The sequence below is a fragment of the Podarcis bocagei genome (assembly GCF_964188305.1).
Source record: "Podarcis bocagei genome assembly, chromosome: 11".
NCBI classification, from domain to species: domain Eukaryota; kingdom Metazoa; phylum Chordata; class Lepidosauria; order Squamata; family Lacertidae; genus Podarcis; species Podarcis bocagei.
This window is the reverse complement of record NC_138136.1, coordinates 3,950,965-3,975,902: the sequence shown is the minus strand read 5'-3', so window position 1 is coordinate 3,975,902 and position 24,938 is coordinate 3,950,965. Positions and strand designations below refer to the sequence as shown.

Genomic DNA, 24,938 nt, shown 5'->3' with positions numbered 1-24,938 from the left:
CTCATGTACTTTGAAATAATTATTTGTTTGGTCCACATACTGTGGCTCAGGTAAGCAGGCAATCACCCTGATGTGATGTGGCCCCGAAGAAATATGTTGCCACTGGAAACAGTGATATGTCTCTAAAATAAGACTGGTTAAAAAAATACTCTCTTATTTTTAAAACTGGCTGAATACAAAACGTTTGTTTGATTGTGTTAATGAAATATGGAGTAAAGTATCTGTGTGTATACAGAATACTTTGAATAGTTAAACCTCACAGAAATGCTGCCTATAATAAATGATATGTCATTTGAACGATGATGAACAAAATGGTATTGTCATTCTAGAAAAAGGATACATGCAATTTATGGGAATGAAATAATTAAGAGCCTCACATAAATTATGTCTGTATTTATCAACAATTTCTGTTTATTAGGACTTTGGAGCCATTAAGGTGTATTGGTTAAATACTCATGTACCACTCTATTAATTCTTCTCTGCTGCAGCAGCAATGAGTATATAATGAGCTGCTGTACTTTGAAATACTTATGATATTCATACTAACAACTCTAAGATGTGGTTACTGAGAATGCATACTGATCAGGAGCTAAACATCAATAAAGTCAGCAAATAAGTCTATGAGCTCAGTTTATTACACACTCTGCCATCATGATTTGCAATGCCTCAAGCAAACATGAAAAAGGAATATACTGGCCAAGGGTCAAAGAACCGTAAAACTAGTTCTATGGGCCAATGGGAGCTTTAGAGTTATTTTTCTCAAACAGTAGCTCCCCAACATACTCCACAGCAGAGGTGAGTTTCAGAAGCAACTTGTGACACCTCTCTTCTGAAACCCTAAACAGCTCTTTGAATCTGGACCAGTATTTTTCATTTAAAAGCCATACACAGTGCCAGTAGAATTCACAGGCATATCAACAGTGTAAACTGATGCTACAATAAGCTAAAGATCCATCACCCTTGACATTTCTTTCTCCCTTGCAGAGTTTAAGATGCTTGTGGCATTTTATTCAGCAGGTTCAGAAGCCAGTAAATGGAACTTTTGGCAGCTTCCTCCAGGAATTCAGTTCACATGCATTTTTTAAAAAACAACAAGAAGAATTCTTTTAAGAAACGTGTCCGTTCATACTCCTGAAAATGTTCATCATAAAACAAATTGAGCTTGGGAGACCTCTCGTAAGCTGCTTTTTCTAAGTGAACCAATAGCTGGGACGATAAAGTTTTATTTCAGCCAGAGCTAGGGCTCACCAAAGTTTACCAAGAACATGCTTTAATCTGCAATGCCAGGACACAAGAGCTAGTGTGTGTAAACATGTTACGTTGCTACACACGCTTTGCACACATTGACCTGACTCATACATCATGCTAAGTCAGGGGCTGCCAAACGTTTGTGGGCAGTGGGTTGGATTATTTTCTCTGAAAGTAAAATCAATAGTCATAAGTGAAGTGTCCAACAATTACTGAAAGCCCACACTATGTCAGGGACTGGACAGAGCAGGAATGGTGGAGACTGCCTCCCAGCCTAACCCTTCCAGAGAAGAAGAAGACAGTTCAGAATTACAACAGGGGTTTGAGGGAGATCACAGCTCAGAGGCAGATGAGGGGGAAAGCTGGGAAATAATGGGAGGAGGAGGAGGAGGAGGAGGAGGAAGAGGAAGCACCAGGAGGGCAACAGAGGGTCTTTAGAAAGCATTCCAGACCCCATTCCCAGAACCCGGCGAGCCTTGAAAGTACAATGGTACCTCTAGATGCGAACGGGATCTGTTTCAGAGCCCCGTTTGCATCTAGAAGCAAACGTAACCAGCGATGGCACGTCTGCGCATGCGCCCATCGCTTTTCACTGCTTCTGCGCATGCGTGTGACATTATTTTGAGCATCTGCGCAAGCGGCGAAACCCGGAAGTAATGCACTCTGTTACTTCCGGGTTGCCGCAGAGCGCAACTCAAACACGCTCATCCTGAAGCACATTCAACCTGAGGTATGACTGTAGTAGAGCAGAGAGCTCAGAAGCAAAGGGCCCTCAGCGCCACCTGTAGGGGAGATGATGACAATGACGAAGGAGGAAGTGGGAGAAAAGGGGAGTGGAGAGTCACTCGGGACAACGCCATTATTCCAAGAGGCTGTGTTCCAAGCCTTTCTCTGTAAATATTGAATAAAAAGCAGATGGCAAGGACTTTTCCTTGTCTTGTCCGCTCCTGGGGATTGTTTCCTCCGGTGTCTGACACACTATAGACCAATAAAAAATTTAAAGTGAAACCATCTCATTTTCAGCAAGGAGAAAAATATCACCTGATAGGTACTAAGCTTAATGTTACCACTGGACCACCATTTAAGTAATTTCCCCCACATTTTAAATGTACAGTGGTACCCCGCAAGACGAACACCTCGCAAGACGGAAAACCCGCTAGACGAAAGGGTTTTCCATTTTGGAGGTGCTTCGCAAAATGAATTTCCCTATGGGCTTGCTTCGCAAGACGAAAGCCCATAGGGAAATCTCCGGGGACCTCTTTTAAATGCTAGCGGTGGGGAGCAAAGCCTTTCCCCCCCCCTCCGGCCTTCAGAAGAGGTCTAGGAAGGCTGGCGGGGGCCGAAAGGCTTTGCTCCCCAGCACCAGCATTTTAAAAGCAGTCCGGGATAGCAGGGAAGCGCTTCCCGCTATCCCGGACGGCTTTTGAAGGCAGGAGAGATCCGCGAAGCCTGGGCGCGCTGATGTCATGCCGGCAACTGTCCGCCAGCAGCGGCAGCGCTGCCGCTGCTGGCGGAGAGGTCCGCGAAGCCTGGGCGCGCTGATGTCAGCGCGCGCAGGCTTCGGCATGCCGGCAACTGTCCGCCAGAAGCGGCAGCGCTGCCGCTGCTGGCGGAGAGGTCCGCGAAGCCTGGGCGCGCTGATGTCAGCGCGCGCAGGCTTCGGCATGCCGGCAACTGACCGCCAGCAGCGGCAGCGCTGCCGCTGCTTGCGGAGAGGTCCGCGAAGCCTTGGCCGGACAGCTTTTGAAGGCAGGCGGGGGGAGCAAAGACTTTCGCCCCCGCCAGCCTTCAGAAGAGGTCCAGGACCTCTTCTGAAGGCTGGCGGGGGGCAAAAGTCTTTGTCCCCCCTGCCTGCCTTCCCAGGGGCTTTTAAATCGCCCCGGACAGCGGAGAAGTCCTCCGCTGTCCCGGGGCGATTTTAAAATGCCGCCCGCCAGCATTTTAAGATCGCCCCGGACAGCGGAGAAGCCCTCCGCTGTCCCGGGGTTTTTTTAAATGCTGGGGGTGGGAAGAAAAGCCCTTGTCCCCCCCCCAGCCTTCAGAAGAGGTCGGGGGACAGACTGTCCCCGGACCTGGTCTGAAGTCGGTTTCCCTAGGAACGCATTAATTGATTTTCAATGCATTCCTATGGGAAACCGTGCATCGCAAGACGAAAAACTCGCAAGAAGAAAAAACTTGTGGAACGAATTAATTTCGTCTTGCGAGGCACCACTGTATATTTCGTTGCAGGTTTCAACGGATTTTCTCTTTAAAACCCACACAGAAACAGGACAGCACAGACTTAGTTCCGTCCAAAGCTTATTTTCAGCGTGAACTCAGTTCCAGCACCTCTCAGGTGGGCACCATTGCTATTATAAAAGAACAAAAGTGAGTTCGTGGTGAGTTCTCACACCTCTAGAAAAATAGCATTGGCCTTTTCTAGAAAAATAGCACTGGTTTTGTCCCCATGTAAAACTGGAACAAATTAATACTATAATGGGATCATTCATCCCTAGTCAAGATTAAATGTCGTATTTCTACAATTTTTTGTGAAAAATGCTAGTTTAATGAATATTGGTTCTAGGGACACTTTACTAGAAAATTATTTACTGCTGCTCATTAAGAAGTACAAATGTATACACATCATTCCCATTATTTAAAGATAAACGTGTGGCCTCAATTTAAAATGGTGTTTGAGATGAAGAAAGTTGATGTGAATACTCTGATCTGCCACTTAATCTGTTGTTTGTTTAGTTCTTCTCTTAGGTAGACTTATCAAAGCATGGCTTAGAGAGTCTTCATAAGATCTATCTGGTGTTTCCATCCCATCCCACCCACACATCTGAATGTCAGATTTGTGTACACCAGAACCTGTACTTGAATCTAATTTAGGCTTGAGTGCCAGCTCCCACCCCACTTCACTGCATAAAGATGATGCTGTAAAGGTAAAGGGACCCCTGACCATTAGGTCCAGTCGTGGCCGACTCTGGGGTTGCGGCGCTCATCTCGCTTTATTGGCCGAGGGAGCCGGCATACAGCTTCCGGGTCATGTGGCCAGCATGACTAAGCCACTTCTGGCGAACCAGAGCAGCACACGGAAACGCTGTTTACCTTCCCACCTGAGCGGTACCTATTTATCTACTTGCACTTTGATGTGCTTTCGAACTGCTAGGTTGGCAGGAGCAGGGACCGAGCAACGGGAGGTCAACTCGTCGCGGGGATTCGAACCACCAACCTTCTGATCAGCAAGTCCTAGGCTCTGTGGTTTAACCCACAGCACCACCCGCGTCCCTAAAGATGATGCTATGTATGCCAAAACTCCAAAATACTAAGTACATTTGAATGCAGCATCTCCAGAGTCTTACACTCCAAACTCTGCTTTCCCTATAGCAATTCTACTCAGAATCAGTTCTAAAGATGAAATTCTTTTCAGATGTGACCCTAAATTAATTTAGACTAATAGTTTTATTCCAAGTAACTATGTTTATGAGTAGCATATAAGATAGCAGCATGCAAAGCACGCTGAGCTATGTCTCTTAGATAGTAGGAGTCAACAGAATTATAATAAAGATCATTTGAGAAATATGAATGAAAGGTCTTTGATGAAGAAGTTGGAACAATAAACTTAGGTCAGCTCTTCTCATTGCTAGGCTATTTGTTAATCAAGATCTGAACAATTGCATAGTGGTATATTACTATTTTAAACATAATGCTGTTATAGCCACCAATGCAAACACTAGTTATTAATAAAACTTTCTAAGTTGTTTGTTTCTGCACCATTTGCTCAAAAAAATGGAAAATAATTTCATCTGCAATGATATTTACATTCATAAAACAACAACACAATATCTGGAAGGATTCTTTTAAACTTATCACCTGAAGCTACTTGTTGAAATATCAGACCAACTCTTTTACCAGCAAAGTGCCTCCTCAATCCAGTCACAATGAGTTCCTCGAAATAAAAACATGTTGGATGGGGAGGGCTGGGCATTGCCCCCTCCACCTTGATCTTGCCATGTTAAACAGCAAGGTCTGAATGTTTGCTTGAAAAGCTTACAAGTCACCCTGCATGACCAGCATTCCTGATCACAGGGAGCCTTGAAAGCAAGCCAACTGATTTAATAGGTGAAAGGGGCAGGGTTGGCACACACAGCCCCCACAATCTCCAACACACTTTGACTTTAATAATGCCTGAATAGGGCTTGGGAGCCTTGAGAATAAGTATAACAAAAGATAGCAGAGAATTTTATACGGAAAAAAATATTATAAACAAATTAAACAGCAAATTAAAAATTTGGAAAAATTAGAAAGGTTATAGCAACAGTAAAAACAGCTTTGATAAGGCTCATTCAGAAGTGTTACCTTAAGAATCCCTAATAAAACTACACTGTTCTTTGTGTCCTTCTTAAAGTGAGCATTGATGGAGAAAGATAATATATCCTGTCGGAGGCCGGCATTCCATGTCTTGGTATCAAATTCCACCTTTGTACTTACCCACCAAACTTCTGATTGGGTGGGGACAGAGAAAACAGCCTTAAAAGCAGAATTATCTTCTTGGGCAAGTTTATAACCAAGGGGGTGATTCCTAAAATACTTTGACCTTTAGGATTTTAAGAGTAAAAACCAGAACCCTGAAATGAGCACAGAAAACCCTCACAACTAGTCATATTGACCAAGGATTGGCATAATGTTATGTGACCTGCTGATTCCAGACCAAACCCTTGTGGGCTGCTTTTTGCACCTACAGAAATTTTCAGACTTTGTTTGCTCCATATAAACTGCATTGCAGTAATCCAATTTGGGGAGAAAGGAAGAAGCTTGCACCAATGTTGGTCAGAAAACCACAAAAGTACCATATCATCACTCTGGGATCTATGCTTCTTCTCAAGAAATTATAGCTTTAATTAAAGATAAATGCAACATCCTTCAAGAAAAGAATTTCTTTCTGATAACACAGGTTCCCTTCTCCCTCTACCATGATAAAACCTAACGTACAGTGGTGCCCCGCAAGACGAATGCCTCGCAAGACGGAAAACCCGCTAGACGAAAGGGTTTTCCGTTTTTGAGCTGCTTCGCAAGACGATTTTCCCTATGGGCTTGCTTTGCAAGACAAAAACATCTTGCCAGTGTTCTGATTTTTTTTCGCTTTCCCCCCCTTTTTCTAAGCCGCTAAGCCGCTAATAGCCTTTTAGCTGCTAATCCGCTAAGCCTTTAATAGCCGCTAAGCCTTTAATAGCCGCTAAACCGCTAATAGTGCTAATCCACTAAGCCGCTAAAAGGGTTGCTTCGCAAGACGAAAAAACCGCTAGACGAAGAGGCTCGTGGAACGGATTAATTTCGTCTTGCGAGGCACCACTGTATTGGAATTCTAAACACAGATCCTGAATTGGTAACAGCTCATATGATCAAGTTTCATAACCTTTATTGCTTCACATAAAACAAAGTTATGGCATTCTATTTTGTTTACCATGAAATACTTTAGTCAAGAAATAGCCTATATGAACTCACCATGTACCACATACTTTGCCATTTAGGATCATTAAAATAGACGGGCTGGATGGCACCAGGTTTGTAATCCCTCTTTGTCCTTATTTTTACAACCTGCTGTTCTATCCATTCCACCTGTCAATAAGGAAAACATGTGGTAAATACCAAAACAACACCATGGTTATCCTAAATAAATATATAAAATCTGCAGTTGTTTGTTCCAAAAAAGGAGCTGAATACATTTCTTGGTGCAAAATTCAGGTTGATGTACTACTTTTCTTAAAAGTAAGTGTGTGGGGGGAGAGAGAGCACAGTGCCTTATATACTGTTAAAACAGGCTTTCAAGCTATACAGTTGTTAAGAACGCAGGGTGGTTTTTCTATTATTACACGCAGAAGATCATGACAGAGAAGGAATGAATGCAGTCTACTCGCAACTTATATACTTAATTTGCTTATCAATCAATCAATCAATCAATCAAAGGGGGCAGGCTTCCAGTGGGGGTGGGGAACCATAGACAATCCCAGCCACCATTACACTCACCTCGGAAGAGCATTCAGCGGTGCAGAGAGTGAGTGTTTTGACTATATGCAGTTTTGGTTTTACATGCTAGCCACAGAACGTAAATCCCATTTAAGTTGAGAGTCAACTACATAGCAAATGATACATAAATGTCTGTTTAAAAATAATGATTTTGTGAAATATTCTATGTATTTATTGTATCCCAATTATACATAGCCTACTCAGATCTACAAGTCCTTTCTGTGGAATTCAGAATCTTCAATAAGTTTCTGACAATAAGTAACTTAGTTTGAAAACATGACCTGGAACCTTGATCATCTTCTGTTTGGCATCCCTTTTAAGTTACCTGTTGTAATTTAACCTGCTACTCATTGTTCAGCTCTTTACTTTCCTGGAAAATGTTTTATTTTTAAAATGCTTCTGAACATTCAGCTGTGCATGAAGTTTGATAAACAATCACTTCTGAAGTGAATTGCTACCTATTTTTTGTTCTCTTTCGAATGGAATATTACCATAGCCACAATGAAACCTTTTTGGTATATGTTACAAGATTAGATATTGATGAGAGCAGAGAAAACAAAACAGAACATATAATCAAAATAACAATAGTCTCTCATTTTAAAAAAGAAATATAATCACCACCCACATACAGCACATCAAAACCACTATAGATTATTTTCTATAAAGTGTAGCACAGAACAGTTGCTAACCTGTTCTTTTCACATTATATCTAAGAAATGCATCTCTGAATCACATTGCAATACAAATGTTTCATGGTGGGGGTTTTTAAACTTCTATCAAAGGAAGTTCTGAGGCTTACGGAGTAGCTGACATACGGTATATTTACAGGAAATTTACTGCACTTTATTCTGCAAACCTATCGACCTTTCCTGTAAATATCCCAGTTTGGATTTCCAGGATTTTGCAACCCTTGTGCAGGGTGACTTTTTAAGGTCAGCAATAGAAGCTGCAAGCAGAGTTCATCCAGGGTTGAGAAAACCAACACACAGCAGCAAAGGACAAATGCACATTTGATTTTTCCAGTGTTTCCTACAAAATAATAAACTTTACTGATTCCTTATGTGTCCTGTGTAATCTGAACATGAGTGGCCTTCTGTCAAGTACGTCAACTGCCTGCAGCATCACTTAGAATACAGAGGCCACCGTGCACGACTGGAAGTGGCTCCTACATGCACACGTCCCTTCAGCTCCCATGAATTCTCCCTCATGCCATAGAGATTTGAGTAGACTGACGATTGCAAGAACTGAATTAGGAAAGGCTCTGTTGCGTTGAGCTTTTTGGTGTTAGCTTCTGTGTTATACCCATCTCTGCGATTTCTACTTGGTTTTTTTTAAAAAAAACAAACCAGTTTGAACAAGTCCTCAGTATTCCTCCATCCCTGCTTTACTCAACTGTGTGCCATTTTTTAAGAAACATTTTTTTTTCATCTGTGTCCCTCCACCCTTGCTTTTCTCAAACTTCTACCATTGTTTGAGTAGAGGGAGAAGTGAGAAACTCTTCCATTCCTTAGCTTCCTTAGCCTTCGTCTACAGGCTCATCTCAGCTATCTGCCATTCTCCCATTCCCACCACCCTTCTGAGTAATACCCCTCCCCACCTTCTCACTATATAGAAGGATCTGGCAACTTCTGTTTCAGTGTATCTGAAGAAGTGTGCATGCACACGAAAGCTCATACCAAGAACTAACTTAGTTGGTCTTTAAGGTGCTACTGGAAGGATTTTTTTTATTTTGACTATGGCAGACCAACACGGCTACCTATCTGTAACTTAGCTTCCTTATGTGAGAGAGATAAAGAGCCCTCAAATATTCTATAGCACCTTCCCATAATCCTGAATTTCACTCCTGGCACCATGCGTTATCTTCAGCATGAAGTTCCAAATTCAGTGCAGTAATTTAGAAAAGATATTTTATTAACAAGCAAACACCCACATGTGTACAACATCCATCAACTTAAACTAACATTCTCTAACTTAATAAACTAACAGCCTTGCTCTTAAAATCCTATTCATCTTAAAGATACAGTATCATATATATTAGCATCAGTTGTGAGTGCAAAGAAGGCTGCAGAAGAGGAGAGAGGTGGGAACGGGGTGTGTGGTCTGTGTGCAATGAAGAGTTGTGAAAAGTAAGGAGGCGGGGAAAGGAAATAAAGGTGAAAATGGGAGAGCAAAGGGGGTTGCAAAAAGAGAAGGGAATAGCAGGCTTGGGAATGGGGTTAAAGATGAAAGCAGGAGGGTGAAATGATCTGAAGACTAGGAGGGGATGATGGCTTCAAAGTCGGGTGGAAGATGGAAAGAGCGTTTGGTGGGTGTGGGAGATGTGGGAGGTTACAATGGGTGTGGTCTATGTGCAAGGGAGGTTGCACAAAATGAGGGGGTGAAGGGGAAAACAGGGTCACAAAGCAAGCATGCAGAAAAGAAAAGTGGCTTCAGAAATGTGGTTGGGAAAGTGAAAAGTGAGTTTAGAAGTTGCGTGGGGTGGCCATTTTTGGCAGCCCCTGGTGCACAAGGGAAGGGGGGCCTGCAGGCCGTGCTGTCCTGCAGTGTCCTTGTGGAGATCCTCCATGGCCGACTCCAAGGAAGGGAGCCCGTGCTGCACTGCTTTGATCCCCCAATGGTGGCAGTGGAGGTACGGCTGCTCTGGAGCTGCCTCCCGTGTGCCACTCACAACAGCAGCTCACTTGCTCACCTGGCAGAGTGGAGCTGAGCACCACCTGCCTCGGCAGCCATGTAGTCTGCCCTCCTCCTCCTCCTTCACTGCTGCTGCTGCTACAGTAGTGCCTCCTCCTCCTCCTCCTCTCTTCCCACCCCAACGCAGCTAGCCGCCTCTCCCTGCTGAACCAGCCCATCACTTTGCCCTACGAGCTCTCAGTCCAGTGGGACCTTCTGCCACCTGCTAAGGCCAGGCGTGGGCTGCAGGAGCCACTCCCCCCCCCCCGTGCACTCTTCTTCTTGGGCCGCATTTATTTACTGGCTTCACAGGAGGCGCGAATCATTTTTACTAGAAGCCTTCTAAAATAATAATGATGATAATAATGATGTCACTATTACAATTCTTAAAACCCCTCCTTTTTATCCTGACAGGGATTCAATGTCTATGTTGTTAACAAAAGTGAATACATATGTTTGTGTATTATTTTTTTAAATAAATATTTTAAATATAATTAGTTTAATTATATTTTCAATTAAATATATTAATTGTGTGTTTTAAATAATATCAACTATATTGTGAACTCTTTAATTTACATTAATTCAGTTTAATTCAGTGCACAGCTCACAGGTTTTGTATCGAAGTACTTTTATGGCCCACTTGGTCTGAGATGTTAGACCGCCCTGCTCTAGGGGGTAAATGTAGGGGGAATAATGGGGGCATGGGAAGCAAAGTGGGCAATGGTGCAGCCCCTGGTAATAACATACTAGCCAAAAATTTAAAACCTACATACTGCTCCACAGTACTTAAAGGTAGCCAAAACCAGTCTGTTTTGGCATGTGTTGGCCTGTATGTTATCTTGTCTTATTTTCTACAATTCCTAATATTTGAGCAATGCTGATAATCAAAATAAATTTATTCCCAGCTGGGTATAAATTAGTAAAGAAAGTTGCAGAAAATTTAGCCAACTGTATGTGTTCAAAGTCATATGGGATTAGTGTTGGGGAACTGCTTCTTTTGGATTTTTAAGTGAGTTTCCCGGTGTGCGGGGTTACCATAGTTTTAAAATTCTTTTTTTGTAATTGCACTGATTATATAGGTGGAGCTAAAGCAGAGAATCACTGTCTTCAATTTATAAAATGTGTCTTAATTTGCACTGAGTCCACAGAGTAACTAAGTTGAATATAATAAGTGTCTGTGGGTTTTAGTCTTAGCAGCTATTTTCTAGTAATGTCAGTAGTTTCCTATGAATATTGTATGGATGTATGGACACATTTCTCTAATAGCTGATATTTTTAAGTGGTTTTTTTAAAGTGTTTTCATTTTTGAAATATCAATAGTTTGACGCTCATACGCCCTGAAGAAGAAGAAAATATATGGAGTAATTGATTATACAGATTTTCATTTCTGGAGAAAATGAGAGGCTGCAAAAACAAGGCTTCTTCACATTTAAACATTTCATAATGTCACACTTAGCTGTAGGAGTAATTGTGCACATTTTCTCATTCAGTTCAATTCCAAAAGTTCTATATTTCTATTTCCTGAATGTCTAGAAATCAAAGCCAAGCCAGACTGAAATCTAAATAATTGTTGAAAATACATTATTTCCAGTCTTGTCATCTCAGAGATCGCTTTTGTATTCAATGCAGTATTTTATAAACGCTCTTCTAGTGGATAAGAATTGTCCCAAGTTAACATTAAAAGGGACATTAAAACAAAAATGAAAGAGAAACAGAATAAGATGCAGTCTTTCCTAAAGCAAAGCAGTCCCCTTGAGTCATCAACTTGCTCTTAGGAAATAAAGGCTTACAACTTTATTTAACTTTATTTTGGCCACAACTTTATTTAAATACACACAAGTGAGTGGTTGCTTAGGCATTGGTTCCGACTATCTGTCCTTGCCCTCTAGGACAGAGCTGGCCCTTCCGGACACCAGCGGAAGCCAGCAATGGGAAACAAGTATTGGGTGAGAAAATGAAGCTGGGCCTCAGTCCCTCACTTCTCACCCTCATGCTCCTGGTGGCTTGCACGGCCCAAGTCCGACTCCGGGGACAAGGACGAAAAGAATGGCAAGCCCCTGGATTCCTTTAACGGAATTCCCTTTCAGCCCCACCATGGGAGGGGTAGGCACTTACCCCTCCACCAACCAATTTGAACCAATGCCTAACCGCCAACCTTACAAGTTGTGACGATTTGCTACGCAGTAGACAAAACCAAATGGCACCAGCCAATCAGCCAAATGGACAAAATTCCTACCAGGCCCCTGCCTCAAAGCAGACGACCCCATGACAGGCATAGCAAGGTCAAGTGAACAACCCCCCCAATACAGGGAGGGTGGGTGGGTGATCCGGTGCAAGCAGCCAAGAGGACGCCCAAAGTTGGGCGACCAATATTTAAAACCTCTGACCCCTCCTTCAAAATTGGCAACAAGCAATTCTCCCCAGCGACCCAATTAACCAATTCATTGCCTGGGTCACTCCGTAAATCCGCCCAGCAACACTGGGGTGGCTTGTATCCCCCACCGCAACACGTGCTCTCTGCTAGGGAGAACACGTTTTGCTATTTTGAAGTCATATTAAATTACATATTGGCAAGTTCAGGCCACATATTTAAGTTAATTTGGAACTCTCACACAACAAACCTGCTTCCCCAAAAGCTTGGAGTTACTTATTTATTTTAGTAAATAAGTGAAGTGAATGAATGCATTGGAAAGTGGGCGATATCTGGTTTTCAACATTGTGATATATTAGCAGCTAAATATCACAATATGCTAATATACCACAATGTCTGGAATGTATCTCGCTGCTTCTTTCTCCCCACCTTAGAGGACGAAAAAGCAGCTGAGAAACTAAAAAAATCCGAAAAATGAGGATTTTGGGTCCCGTTTCAGACTGACTGCACAGAAACCCATTCCTTCCCCCTTCAAAACATTACTCAGACCTACAGCTGAGCAAGCCTCTATACGGCTCCAGCTCACACAAGAGGGAGAGGTGGGGCTTCCTTAAACTGCTCAGCTGGGGAGTGGGAAGCGAGCCCCCCATACTGCTCCGGCTCACATAAGTCAGAGGGGCACAGGAGCTTCCTCAAAAGTGCAGGCAGGCAGGCAGACGGAGCCCGAGAAGGTGCACGGCAGGAACCTTCTCAGGCTCTGTACACCTGCCTGCTTCCACCTGGGCGGGCTCCCTTTTCCTTCCCTGACCGCTCAGGTGGAGGCAGGCAAGCAGGTGGAGCCTCAAAAGGTTCCAGCCAAGCACCTTCTCGGGCTCAGTCTGCCTGCCTGCACCTTTGCACCCGTCTGCAAGCAATTTGAGCTAGGAATACAAAATGTCTGAAATAGGTATTGCGATCTGAACGCCATACTGGTTTCAGACAATTTTCCAATATATCATCCAGCCCTACTTGGCATAGCATCATCTAATGACCACTAGGTGTGCCATCTAAGCAGGGCCATGGAGGACGAGGCCCCCTCAATATTCTGCAGCTAGGTGGGTCTCGTCAAGCACCTCCCAGGCTGCTACTGGGCCCCACTGGGCCTCCTCCCACTGTGTGACATCACATGCACACTGCACCCCCATGTTGGGCAGAACCTGGTGCACCTGATGACCACATACACAAATAAGATCAGATACTCAATAAAGGCGTAATCTGGAAGTGACCTCTGACAATGAGATTTAACCCAAAGAAACCCCACACTATTTTGTTTATAGCCAGGCAGTTGGGAGTGTTTGGAATCACCTATTCTAGGCAAGGATCCGTCCCCACTATGACTTGATGTATACATGTTGATAGCATTTGGGGGGGGGGTTCCTTCTGTTTTCTATGGAATGCTTCCATTGTTTAGGGCAATTATGTATGGCTAGCAAAATCCAGGGACAAAAGGCACTAAACACAAACAAACAAAAATTCAGAATACACGTGTTCAAGTATATTTTTCCAAAACATTATTCCACCAGCTAGTAAAGTGTTTACTGTGTGGGGAGGCCAAATATAAGACAAAAATAAATACCTGTTGAATACCTTGGAAGTAGGAAGCAAAACTGTGAATGTCTGAAGAAGAAAGATCTGTGTGTTGATAAAATAAGCAAAGAAGAAAGAAAGCAATTAAAGAAGAAATCAATCAATCAAAGAAGAGATTAATTAAAAAAAACAGGTTGGGGAAAAGAGAAAAACAGAATTTAATGCAAAAGAAGTGAGAATTCTACTCATCCTTAAGGTGTTTCATGGGCAGAGAGACGAGTGAGGAGAGTGTTAATTGGAGACAGTCACTGACTACTGAAAAAAATAGTGTGAACAACTGCAGGTAATTGTCCATAAGCAATGTAGATTCTGTCCAATATTGGCTTTAAAAGAGGCTTAGACAAATTCATGGAGGCTAAGGTTATCATAGCTGCTAGCCTTGATGCTAAGCTCAGTGCCTTTACAGCTAGAGGCAATAAAGTTTCTGAATACCAGTGGCTGGAAACCACAGGAGGGAGAGGGCTTTGAAAAGTCATCTAGTTGGTCACTGTGAGAACAGGATGCTGAACAGAACGGGCCATTGGACAGATCCTAAAGGCTCTCCTCATGTTCTTATGTGGAGTTACAGACTGAGCCACAGACTGAGGGAGAAACTACAGTGGTACCTCGCAAGACGAATGCCTCGCAAGACGAAAAACGCGCAAGACGAAAGAGTTTTCCGTTTTTTGAGTCGTTCCGCAAGACGAATTTCCCTATGGGCTTGCTTCGCAAGACGAAACGTCTTGCGAGTTCTTGCGAGTTTGTTTCCTTTTTCTTAAAGCCGCTAAGCCGTTAATAGCCGCTAAGCCGTTAATAGCCGCTAAGCCGCTAATAGCTGTGCTTCGCAAGATGAAAAAACCGCAAGACAAAGAGACTCGCGGAACGGATTAATTTCGTCTTGCGAGGCACCACTGTATAGCAGAGTAAATATGGTAGGAAATATAATGAAGAACAGAAACCTGCAAAGGAGAGAGACAGAGAGAGAGAGAGAGAGAGAGAGAGAGAGAGAGAGAGAGAGAGAGAGAGAGACGGAAGGAGAAGAATGATGAACAAATTTGTAAAATGTATAAAGATTAAAACACTAAATAAATAAGGAAATGATACACAGACAGTTAGAAAACTATGGATAAGGTTTCTCTGCTTAGAGAAGTTCAAAGACCAGAATTGTTTCAAGTTAGAAAAGGAAACTTAACATGAGGAAGGAGCATTAAAAGATAAACACTCTGTGTGCAAACATAGTAATCCTGCGAAGAAAAAAGCGATGACAGCTGTGCTTATATTGATGGAAAGATGGGGGGGGGGAAACAAAATGAAAGGGAAAATTTGTAGAAAAAAGCATTAAGAGTCCCCCCCCCACGCTAGCAACATTAAGGGATTAGGGTGTGTTGGATTTTTCAAATTTCAAAAATTAGGGGTGTTAAAAAGTTGTAACATGACTTAATGTAATTTAGTGTTAAATTAATGTAATTTAGTGTTACTTGGTAAATACCCACATAAAAATATTGGCTATTTTGCATTTTTGTGGAATTCTCAATAATTTTAAACTTGTCTTATTTTTAAAAAGTGTGAAAAAATGTTTGTAAAATTGCAGAAAAATCATTAAAAATTATTGTCAAGTACTTTTAGTTATATTGTAATTATATTTGTTATTGAGCATAACAAATAAGCCAAAACGCGGAAGTGGCAAGAGGAGAAGGCTTGCTGAATATAAGCAGAGAAGTAAGCAGGTTGCATCAAATGCAATTGTTTTCTCTGCTCCACAAATAGCTGATGACCAAGATGGAAGTTATGAACTGACATTAGGAAAACCAAGTGAGCCTTCCACTTCTAAGAAAAATAGAGTACAATACAGTAGAAGTAGATAAAGTTGCTACGCAGAGTATCAGATAGGGTGTTTGCCTGCTTGCCACAGCTGCCATCACCACTGCCACCTTTATGGATGCTGACTTGATCACTGAAGAAGAGACTAGTAGTTGATCACAATAAAGTCAAGAGGGCTCAAGAAAAAATTATGAAATCCCTGGACCAGGAATTGGATTATCTTTGTCAGAAGGGTGAAATTGACTGTGGCTGAAAGCAGACAATTCAGTTCAGCAGTTCCCCAGTATCATCACAGAACAGCAGTATTCTGTGTGCAGAATACTGTGAGCCAAGTATCTCCACCGCTTCACTCTGGAGAACGGCTCAAAAAGAGAAAAACCAGCTGAAGTTATTGCTAATAATCTTGTAGATTTCATGAAGAAGAAGAGCATAGGTTAGATCTGATAAATTATTCTGCCCTATTTTTCTTATTTGACTATGGAAACCACTCCTGTGTTGTCCTGTGATGTAGTATCTCTTCACAGCATCCAATTTTAGGCTGGATATTGCTGTACTTCGGCTGAACTTTGATATCTGTGTGTCTTTGTTTAGTCTTAAATCAATGGTTTGGCCAACAGGAATTTGTTCAAAAGCTCTGCTGCCAGACAGCTGAACTAAGAACTGTCAATTCATAAAGTTCTGACATACCTCAGGGTATTCCACAGGAAGACTGTAACCTGGTGATAGTAAATTGGCAAGTAGTCAGCATAGTTCACCTTGTCATAAGCAAAGCAGCAAGAGTTGCTATAGGGGAAATGTTTAACTGCCTTGTTGGGCAGCATGCAGCAAAGGAAGAAGCATATTTATCAAGTTCTGTATTTTGTGTGTGAGAACCCGGGGCTGGCCCAAGACATATTAACACTTGGGGTAAACCACAAAATTGTGTCTCCCCCAGCCAGGGAAGAAAGGGTGAGTGAAGATCTACATCAGGAACAAGGGGGTGGGATAAAGATCTACATCAGGATCTGCTACCCCTGTGAATTCTGCTGCCTGAAGCAGCCACCTCACCTGGCCTTGTGGGTTGGCTGGCCTGTTGGCAGAGTAGCTAAATTGCAGCCAGGAAGCCAAACCACGTGCAATACTGACTCTTTTCTTGAAATTAAAACTATGTCCAAACACTTGCTAAAATATTCAAAAGATTTTACTTGCAGAACATATAGCTAGGTCAGAATATATGCAAAGTATTTATATTCATATGCTTATCCAAGCATGGGCTCAGTTTTTTCTTAGTTGAAGATTACAGGTTCTTCCTTAACATTCAAACTAAATGTGTCTTTCTCTGTTTCCAGTACTTGCTCTCAACCTTCTGGACATGACCCAGCTTGGCCATGCAGCTGCTTCTGAGAGGTTTCCACTTTCTCCTTCCAGCAGACTTCTCCTTACTGCTTCTTTGGGAGAACATCTTCTATACTTCTTTCTGTCACATGCATTCACACAGAAACATTCACACTCCTCCTGCATTGTGTTTAGAGACAGAGTTATCTAACACTGTCTCTTCTTCAGTGTTCTTTGAAATGCAGCCATTACAGTCAAGTACTCACACAAGTGCTGCTGGAAGAGACTCTTGAGAGTCCCATGGACTGCAAAAAGATCAAACCTATCCATTCTGAAGGAAATCAACCCCAAGTGCTCACTGGAAGGACGGATCCTGAAGCTGAGGCTCAAATACTTTGGTCACCTCATGAGAAGAGAAGACTCTCTGGAAAAAAAACCTCTGGTGTTGGGAAAGATTGAGGGCACAAGGAGAAGGGGATGACAGAGGATGAGATGGTTGGACAGTATTATAGAAGTGACCAACATGAATTTGATGAAACTCCAGGAGGCAGGGGAAGACAGGAGTGCCTGGTGTGCTCTGGTCCATGGGGTCACGAAGAGTCGGACACAACTAAACAACAACAACTCACACAACAAAATGGACACTGTAATAAGAAACCTCCCATATGACCAGAGTTAACCAATCACACAAGAATTACTGGGGAACATTCCAGAACTAAACACACAGTAATGCATAGCTTTCCAAACTTTTCATGATGGTGACATGCTTTTCAGACATGCATCATTTTGTCACACAGTAATTCAGTTTTACTAGCAACTCAGAGGTTAAACAAATCCCTTTCCAGTCCTGGGAGGAGTGCAGGGAGCGTTCGTGTGACACACCTACACACAGCATTGACACACTAAGGTGTCGCCACACAAGTTTGGAAAGCTGTGCAGTAATGCATTTAAGGACTCTCAATTTCAGTAAACTAAATCACGATACTTAACATGGCCCTAATAAGGGCCTCAAAAATGGCACTGGGTCTCTTTTTACACTGCCCCCCTCTCTCAGTAGTTCTCTAAGAGGAATATGGATGACCAGAGATCTAGAGAGGTGGCTGACTGTGGGATGGAGTAAAGCTGATTTTGCTTAGTTGTCCAGCACAGCCTGCCTCTTCCTTATCTGCAAAGCCATGGCGTTCCCCTAGTTCCAGTGAAAAGCTCTGCATTGCTAAAGAATTAAAAAGGAATGAGGGGAAATCTGAAAATCTTCCATTATTTTCCTGTTTTATGATCACATCATTTGATTAATTGCACATTTGATGTTTGATCCATGAACCTCCCATTGCACTGTAAAGTTCATATTAACTTTTTATTAAACTAAAGCAAAGCCCCATAATTTTATCTAATATATGTTATCAAGCAAACATCATTTTAGAAATACAAATTATCTGATGAAGAATCAAAGGTATTTCGGAGGTGTAATTTTAATAATCTGCCCTTTTCAATTACTTTGGGGGTTCAGATTCTGAAATAGCAAGATTTTGAGCTTTTGTATTCAAAAATGTGTTAATATTATATTAAAGGTATGGTTGAGCCATCAAACTGATTTCTTTTCTACTTAGCCTAGCATTACAGTTCAGGCCATATATAAGCCCTTCAGAAATCAGCATATACTAATTTTAAGTATCCTTAGATCATTTACAAAATAAATTATTCTACTGACAAATCATGCACTGATTTAAATTCTGCTCAAGGAAACACAAGCATGTATTCAGAAGAGGTATTCTAGTGTCCGAGCATTTATACTAAGGTAATAGTAGGATTACATTATTAACTCATGAGATTAAATGCCCCTAGGGCACAGCATACGTACATCATTTTAATGCGTTCCATTGGTGACAAAATAGCCCAGAAAGCATGCTTTGCAAACATCATTTAGCATCACAATGAGATTTGCAGAAGCATCTCCAAATACCAAAACACCCTTCCCACACCTTGTCCCCAAGGACATCAAGTACTATTAATCCATGGACAGAAAGGAGGAGCAGGACTGGTCAGTTAGCCAGTCTAAGGCAAGAGGTGGCAGAGGAAACAATGTTTGCTGTGTGGAGCAAGGGAAGCAGGCAGACACAACCCCAGGGGAGGAGAAGCCAGGCCCTAAGGCTCCACGGCTGCGAGGATCCTCCGCTGGAGGGCGGCTCCTTCCCCACCCATCTCTTCCCCGCCAGTCCTGGCCTGCATCAAGCCTGGGGCATGTGTCCTCTCCATCCTTTCTCTGTCTCCCTTCTTCCAAGGGGGAAAAAATAAATAGGACAGAAGCTCTGTTGTGCCCCGGCTTGTTCGAGGGGTGGCAGTTAGAGGCAGCTTCAAACCCCCTGTGGGTGCATTGCAAGGGAGGGAGAAAGGCTGGGAAATTGTCACTTCTTTAGTGCCTAAATCCTTCAAAATGGGAAGCAGTGGCTTTGTGGTGTCCATTCTCGGACACCTACTCTTCAAAAGATGGCATCCCTGGCTTGAAGTAACTTAGACATTGGAATGAATAAGAGAATGAAAGTGTAGTCCCTAAGCTAAATAACAACAACAACAACAACAACAACAACAACAACAACAACAACAACAACAACATGTTTTGAATATACAGTAGAAGCAATCCAAAGTGCATATGGTCAAAATAAGTTGAATATTTGTTTGATAGGGGGTCAACATTTAAGCCCCAATATTTCATGTCATGGTTTTAGATCCCAAATGTCTTAAGCATTTTGTTATACAGAGCATTTTATATACAGTGGTACCTTGGGTTAAGTACTTAATTCGTTCCGGAGGTCTGTTCTTAACCTGAAACTGTTCTTAACCTGAAGCACTACTTTACCTAATGGGGCCTCCTGCTGCCGCCGTGCGACCGGAGCACGATTTGTGTTCTCATCCTGAAGCAAAGTTCTTAACCTGATGTACTATTTCTGGGTTAGCGGAGTCTGTATCCTGAAGCGTCTGTAACCTGAAGCGTATGTAACCCGAGGTTCCACTGTACTGCTTAGGCTGCACTCCTACACACTTATATGAAAATAAGTTCCATTGAACCCAGAGGTACTTCTGAATACACATAGCTAGGTCTGTGCTATTTCTGTTACATAATTTTTCTATTGAAATTGAGCAGGACTCTTCTGGTGTTCATGTTTTCTGGATTAAAATGACCAAGGGTGATGTATAAATGTGTATTTGATTCTGACCTTTTTAATCAAAACAGCATTTTTCTAAGTTTTTACCATATTTGGAATCTTTATGATAATGTGATAAAAGGCAAAAAGAGGTAGAAAATGAAGTAAATTTGTGGGTATAAGTGGCTGCGGAATTGTAGCGATTGAATAGCAATTTGCGATTTTAGCAATTGTATGGTACTTTTTGTGGGCTTGCAAGATCAAAGGCTTAAATTGGCTCAGAGTTACAATTCTACCAACTGCAGCAATTTTCAGCCTGTAACCCAATTTTAAGGGAGCGGCTTATATTCAGGTATTGTCTTTTTTTTCTCCCCACCCGCCCAAGAATTTTAAAGGTACGGCTTATTAGTGGGTGCGGCTTATATTGGGGCCAATACGGTATTTTTGGAAGCTGAACGTCCAATGGGGCTTCTGCAGCTTCCAGCCAATCAGAAGCCACGCTTTGGTTTACAAACGTTTTGGAAGTCAAACGGACCTCCGGAACGGATTCCATTCGACTTCCAAGGTACGACTGTATTTTCTTCTCATGCATGAGAGCTACTACCATTTTTACTACATGATGATGGGAACTCTCCCCTTATGTTCAGGAACATAATACATAATGATGCCACTTTTATGTTCACTGGGACACTTTTTATATGCACTGTCCTCATTCTGGTTCAGAACCCACAAACTACTTGAAAAAATATTTAAGAGTTTCAACATACGTTTCTTACATATGTAAGAGTTTCAACCAGCACTTTCCTTTTAGAATTAGCTAAATAACCTAATTATGAAAGTAACTCTAAATATACAGTATGAAAAGGCAGACACATGCCTTTATTTCAAGTTGTTATGCAAATTCTGAATTCAGAGACTGTTGGACCCCTATAAAACTAGCCCTTTGCTCTTTTCACACTCCTAGTGCATTCTGCATAATTTCTTTCCAACATGTTCCCTTGCTCTCTCACCTCTGCTATAGGATCCTATGGCAGCCAGCTCTGTAAATTAGCTTTTCTTTTCCCCCAAATTATTGCCCCTTATGATACAAATCAACTATTTCTCCATTTATTCCTTTTCTAGATCAACCTGAAACACACCAGCCTGTCAGCCAGATTAGCCACTTGCCGTCTTTCCTTTGCTGGCAACATAAACTGAATAAAGTCTCCTAACATCTCCCAGAGTGCAGCTGACAGCAATCTCCCCCTCCCTCCCTCCATTCCTTTAGAACTCCTGTTGAACTCTCTAAATATGCCTTGAGTAATTCTGAGTCTCTGTAATATTCTGTCTCATATTGAAATGTGAAATATGAAAGCCTTCAACTGCTGTTTTTCAAATAATTTCACCACATTGTTCTACATATGTATCAAGAAAAGATGAAAAATAATAAAATAATTTCCATGCACTTTACATTAAATGCTTTATACTGAAATGCATAACTCTCATCTCAAATGCTCTGATTTTAAGATGACTTTAAATTGTCCCCATCGTGAGCTTGTGTGCCCCCCTTTATCCACTTTTCCATTTCCTGTCTGGGATTATTCTAGCTGCTCACATACAGATTATGTACAATTGCGAGTGCACATCATGAACACCTGCTATTTGCTTCACACCAAACATTCTGGGCAAAAAAGGAAAGAGCAGTGTTTGACCAAAGGAAGCTGTTGAATGCATATAAATTAATTACAAAGGGCTACACGATACAGGATAAATGGGTTTATGAAAATATGGCTGTGTCTGTGCTTCTCTAGAGTCCTGCTGCATTATCCCATGACTCATTCAGATGAGTCTTTCACCCCACATTCCCCTCTAGGGCCTACTCAATATAATCCAGCATTTCTACCGATATGTGAAATTCAAGAGAAGCAGTGTTATACATGGTAAGAGAAGGGCAATGACAGGAGAATTGATTTCCTTGATTTAATGAAAAGAAGAGTTGCTAAGATGGGCAGGCACAACTTGTTTCCTTTTCTTCTCTCTTGTTATCATTTCACTCTGTCCCTTCTTCATTGCATTAACTGCTCATGTCAGGGTCTTATAATTCAGAATAGTAATCTGCAATCTCTTTACTTTCTCTAAGTGAAAGAATGGTTGCTTTAGGGAGCAGTTACACTCTCCTGTGTAGGTTTTGCTGAGGCTCCCTCCCTCTTGTCAGCCCTTTACAGAATTATCTGCAGCCAGTGGTGTAGCAAGGTCAGGTGATACCCAGAGCAGGAAATTTCTTGTCACACCCCCCCCACACACATTGAAATTATTAAAAGAAGGAAAAATAAGATAGTGTACTTACAGTTGCAAGTGTTATTTTCTGGTTTATTTACTTAACATTGTGAGCATAAGCACTTAAAACATTTTTTTCCTAACTTTGTTCTCTGCAAATTTTGAAATCACATCATCAAAATCAATTCCTTTCGCTACTTTGTTTTCAATTGACAAGATGGCCAAGCCAGAGAGCTGAACTTGACTCATAGTGGACCTAAGATAACTCTTGATTAATTTTTGTTTTGAAAAACTCCTCTCACATGATGTCTAGCAATGTAAACTGAATTTTAGAATAACTATTCAGAGATTTGAATTAAGGCTCAAAGCAAACAGGAAATTGCCCTAAAAATGGCAATATAGACATATATTTGTATTTACCTTTTAGGCCGTGTACCTGTTTCAGCAATTCACATAAGCCTCTAATAAAAATATCATCTATGGAAATAGCAGGAGTTATACAAACAGGTCTTACTCAAAAATGTCAGAAAGCTGCTTTGCAACTACTCACTTCTAACCTAGGACTGCTTCCTCTGCAAGGAGATAGAGCAGCTTCAAGCCTATCTGCCTAATACAGGCATAGGCAAACTCAGCCCTCCAGATGTTTTGGGACTACAACTCCCATCACCCCTAGCTAACAGGACCAGTGGTCAGGGAAGATGGGAATTGTAGTCTCAAAACATCTGGAGGGCCAAATTTGCCTATGCCTGGCCTAATGATAGAACCACCTTGTGCTAGTTAATGTCACCCTATACAGCAGCTGCACCTTGTGTTCATTGATCTTCAGTACTTAGCAAGTGAATATAAAGTAAAGCACCAAGCACCAATGAACAGGGGAGGCAAAGGAACGCTGCTGCTCACTTGCTTTGGCGCACAGGTGCGCGAGGCTGGATGGAGGAATGGCTGCCCTCCAAAGCTGCTGCGAGGTTCCGCGGCTCTGGAGCTGGCAAGGTGAGGCTTGGGAATGGCTCGCATCGCAGAGCAGCGGCCTCTAGGCGCAGAACCTCCTTAAAAGGGTGACACTTAAAAGGGCAAACGGGATTCTATGGGTCCCACCAGTGTTTATTTGTGCAAAAGGGGGTTTGGATTCAGCCAGCATGTCACCCCACCTCATGATGGCACCCAGGGTGGACCTGTCCCCCCTTATACGCCCCTGTCTGCAACTTGAGGTCAGCTGGGATTCGAAATTATCTTCAGAATTATATGGAGTGACAGTGCTAGTTTAGCTTCAAATCTGCTTTTATATGCATAATTCTCACACTTGAAATTATGGTAGTGTCACGTTCTCTGGCCCTGATGCTCCATGAGGTTCAGAGGCAGATTCGGAGGCCACAGAAAGCACTTCAAGTCTCTGCCCTCTGGATATGATTTACCACTAGAACTTGACTGGACCATCAGACTTGTCTTGCCCCATCCTTGCTCTTTGAGATGCAACATCTCTCTCTTCTAATTACATGTGCCCTGGCTTCACCCCAGCCTCCCCTGGGAGGACCTGAGGCAGTCTGAGGCCATGTTTAACAAAAATGCAGTTCTTCATATAGGTGATCCATATGTCTGGCATAGTATATAAAGGCTGTTAGCCTGTATGCTGCCCTTTATGCATGACTCAAGCAGCAGTTTTGCTGGTTTGCAGCATATGCATGGGCTGAGTCTTTTAAACATTATGTGGGATGCATGGAATACTTCTAGTTAAGGACTTAGTTAAGGACTCTAGTTAATGAGGCATAGTGGAACCAAATATATCACAGTAAACCTCATACACACACACACCCCTATGTCCTCTGCAAGATCAATGCTATTAAATGTTTAGATTTCATCAGGTTGTGTTACATCTCTTGCAAGTTAATGGAACAATAACCAGCTTTCCTTCAACGTAAAAATCCAAAGACTTTAATCTGCCTTCAAGACAAGTGCTATCAACACTGCAACTTGTTGAAACATGACACCTGCCTGTTTTTTGGAGCTTAGGTTTCTGATAACAGGATAAAGTGGACAATGGATATTACTACTTTTTTCCACAACTTGCTTCAGCACAGTGTATCTACGCAATCTCAAAGTGATAGTCCATCCTTACAGCCAGTCTAATGAGCAGTTTAAGTAAAAGGAAAGGAATGAGAGCAATCTTATTGACTACATTTCACATCCTAATCTATTTGTCACACTGATTAGGAAGTGAATCATTGTAAAGTTGTAGATGAATCTTTCTTGTTCAGCAATCTACAATGAGATTGTCAGACTAATGGAACCTCACAAAGGGCTTAGGAAAGAGCGAGGGAGAGAAAATTTTCTGATCTGCCATTTAAACAAATGCATGCACAATTAAGAATATGAAGGCTGAACCTTTTGAGCCATCTGCTGACAGTCAGGATAATTATGAAGAAGGCGGGCTATAAATGCAAGAAGTCAAACATGGCTTTTATAACAAGGTAAGATCTTAGGGACGCAGGTGGCGCTGTGGGTAAAAC

The 24,938-nt window shown here is 42.1% G+C and overlaps 1 protein-coding gene across 6 annotated transcripts in view; it reads right to left on the bottom strand.

The window, feature by feature from the left end:
- Positions 1–24,938, bottom strand: part of LOC308597669 (proprotein convertase subtilisin/kexin type 5-like) — a 176,652-nt gene that overhangs the window by 126,042 nt on the left and 25,672 nt on the right. For all 6 annotated transcript variants that reach the window (XM_081213612.1, XM_081213613.1, XM_081213611.1 and 3 more), the window contains one exon: positions 6,736–6,849. In XM_081213612.1, coding sequence (XP_081069738.1) covers positions 6,736–6,849 — 114 coding nt within the window. The remainder of the gene's footprint in view (positions 1–6,735; positions 6,850–24,938) is intronic.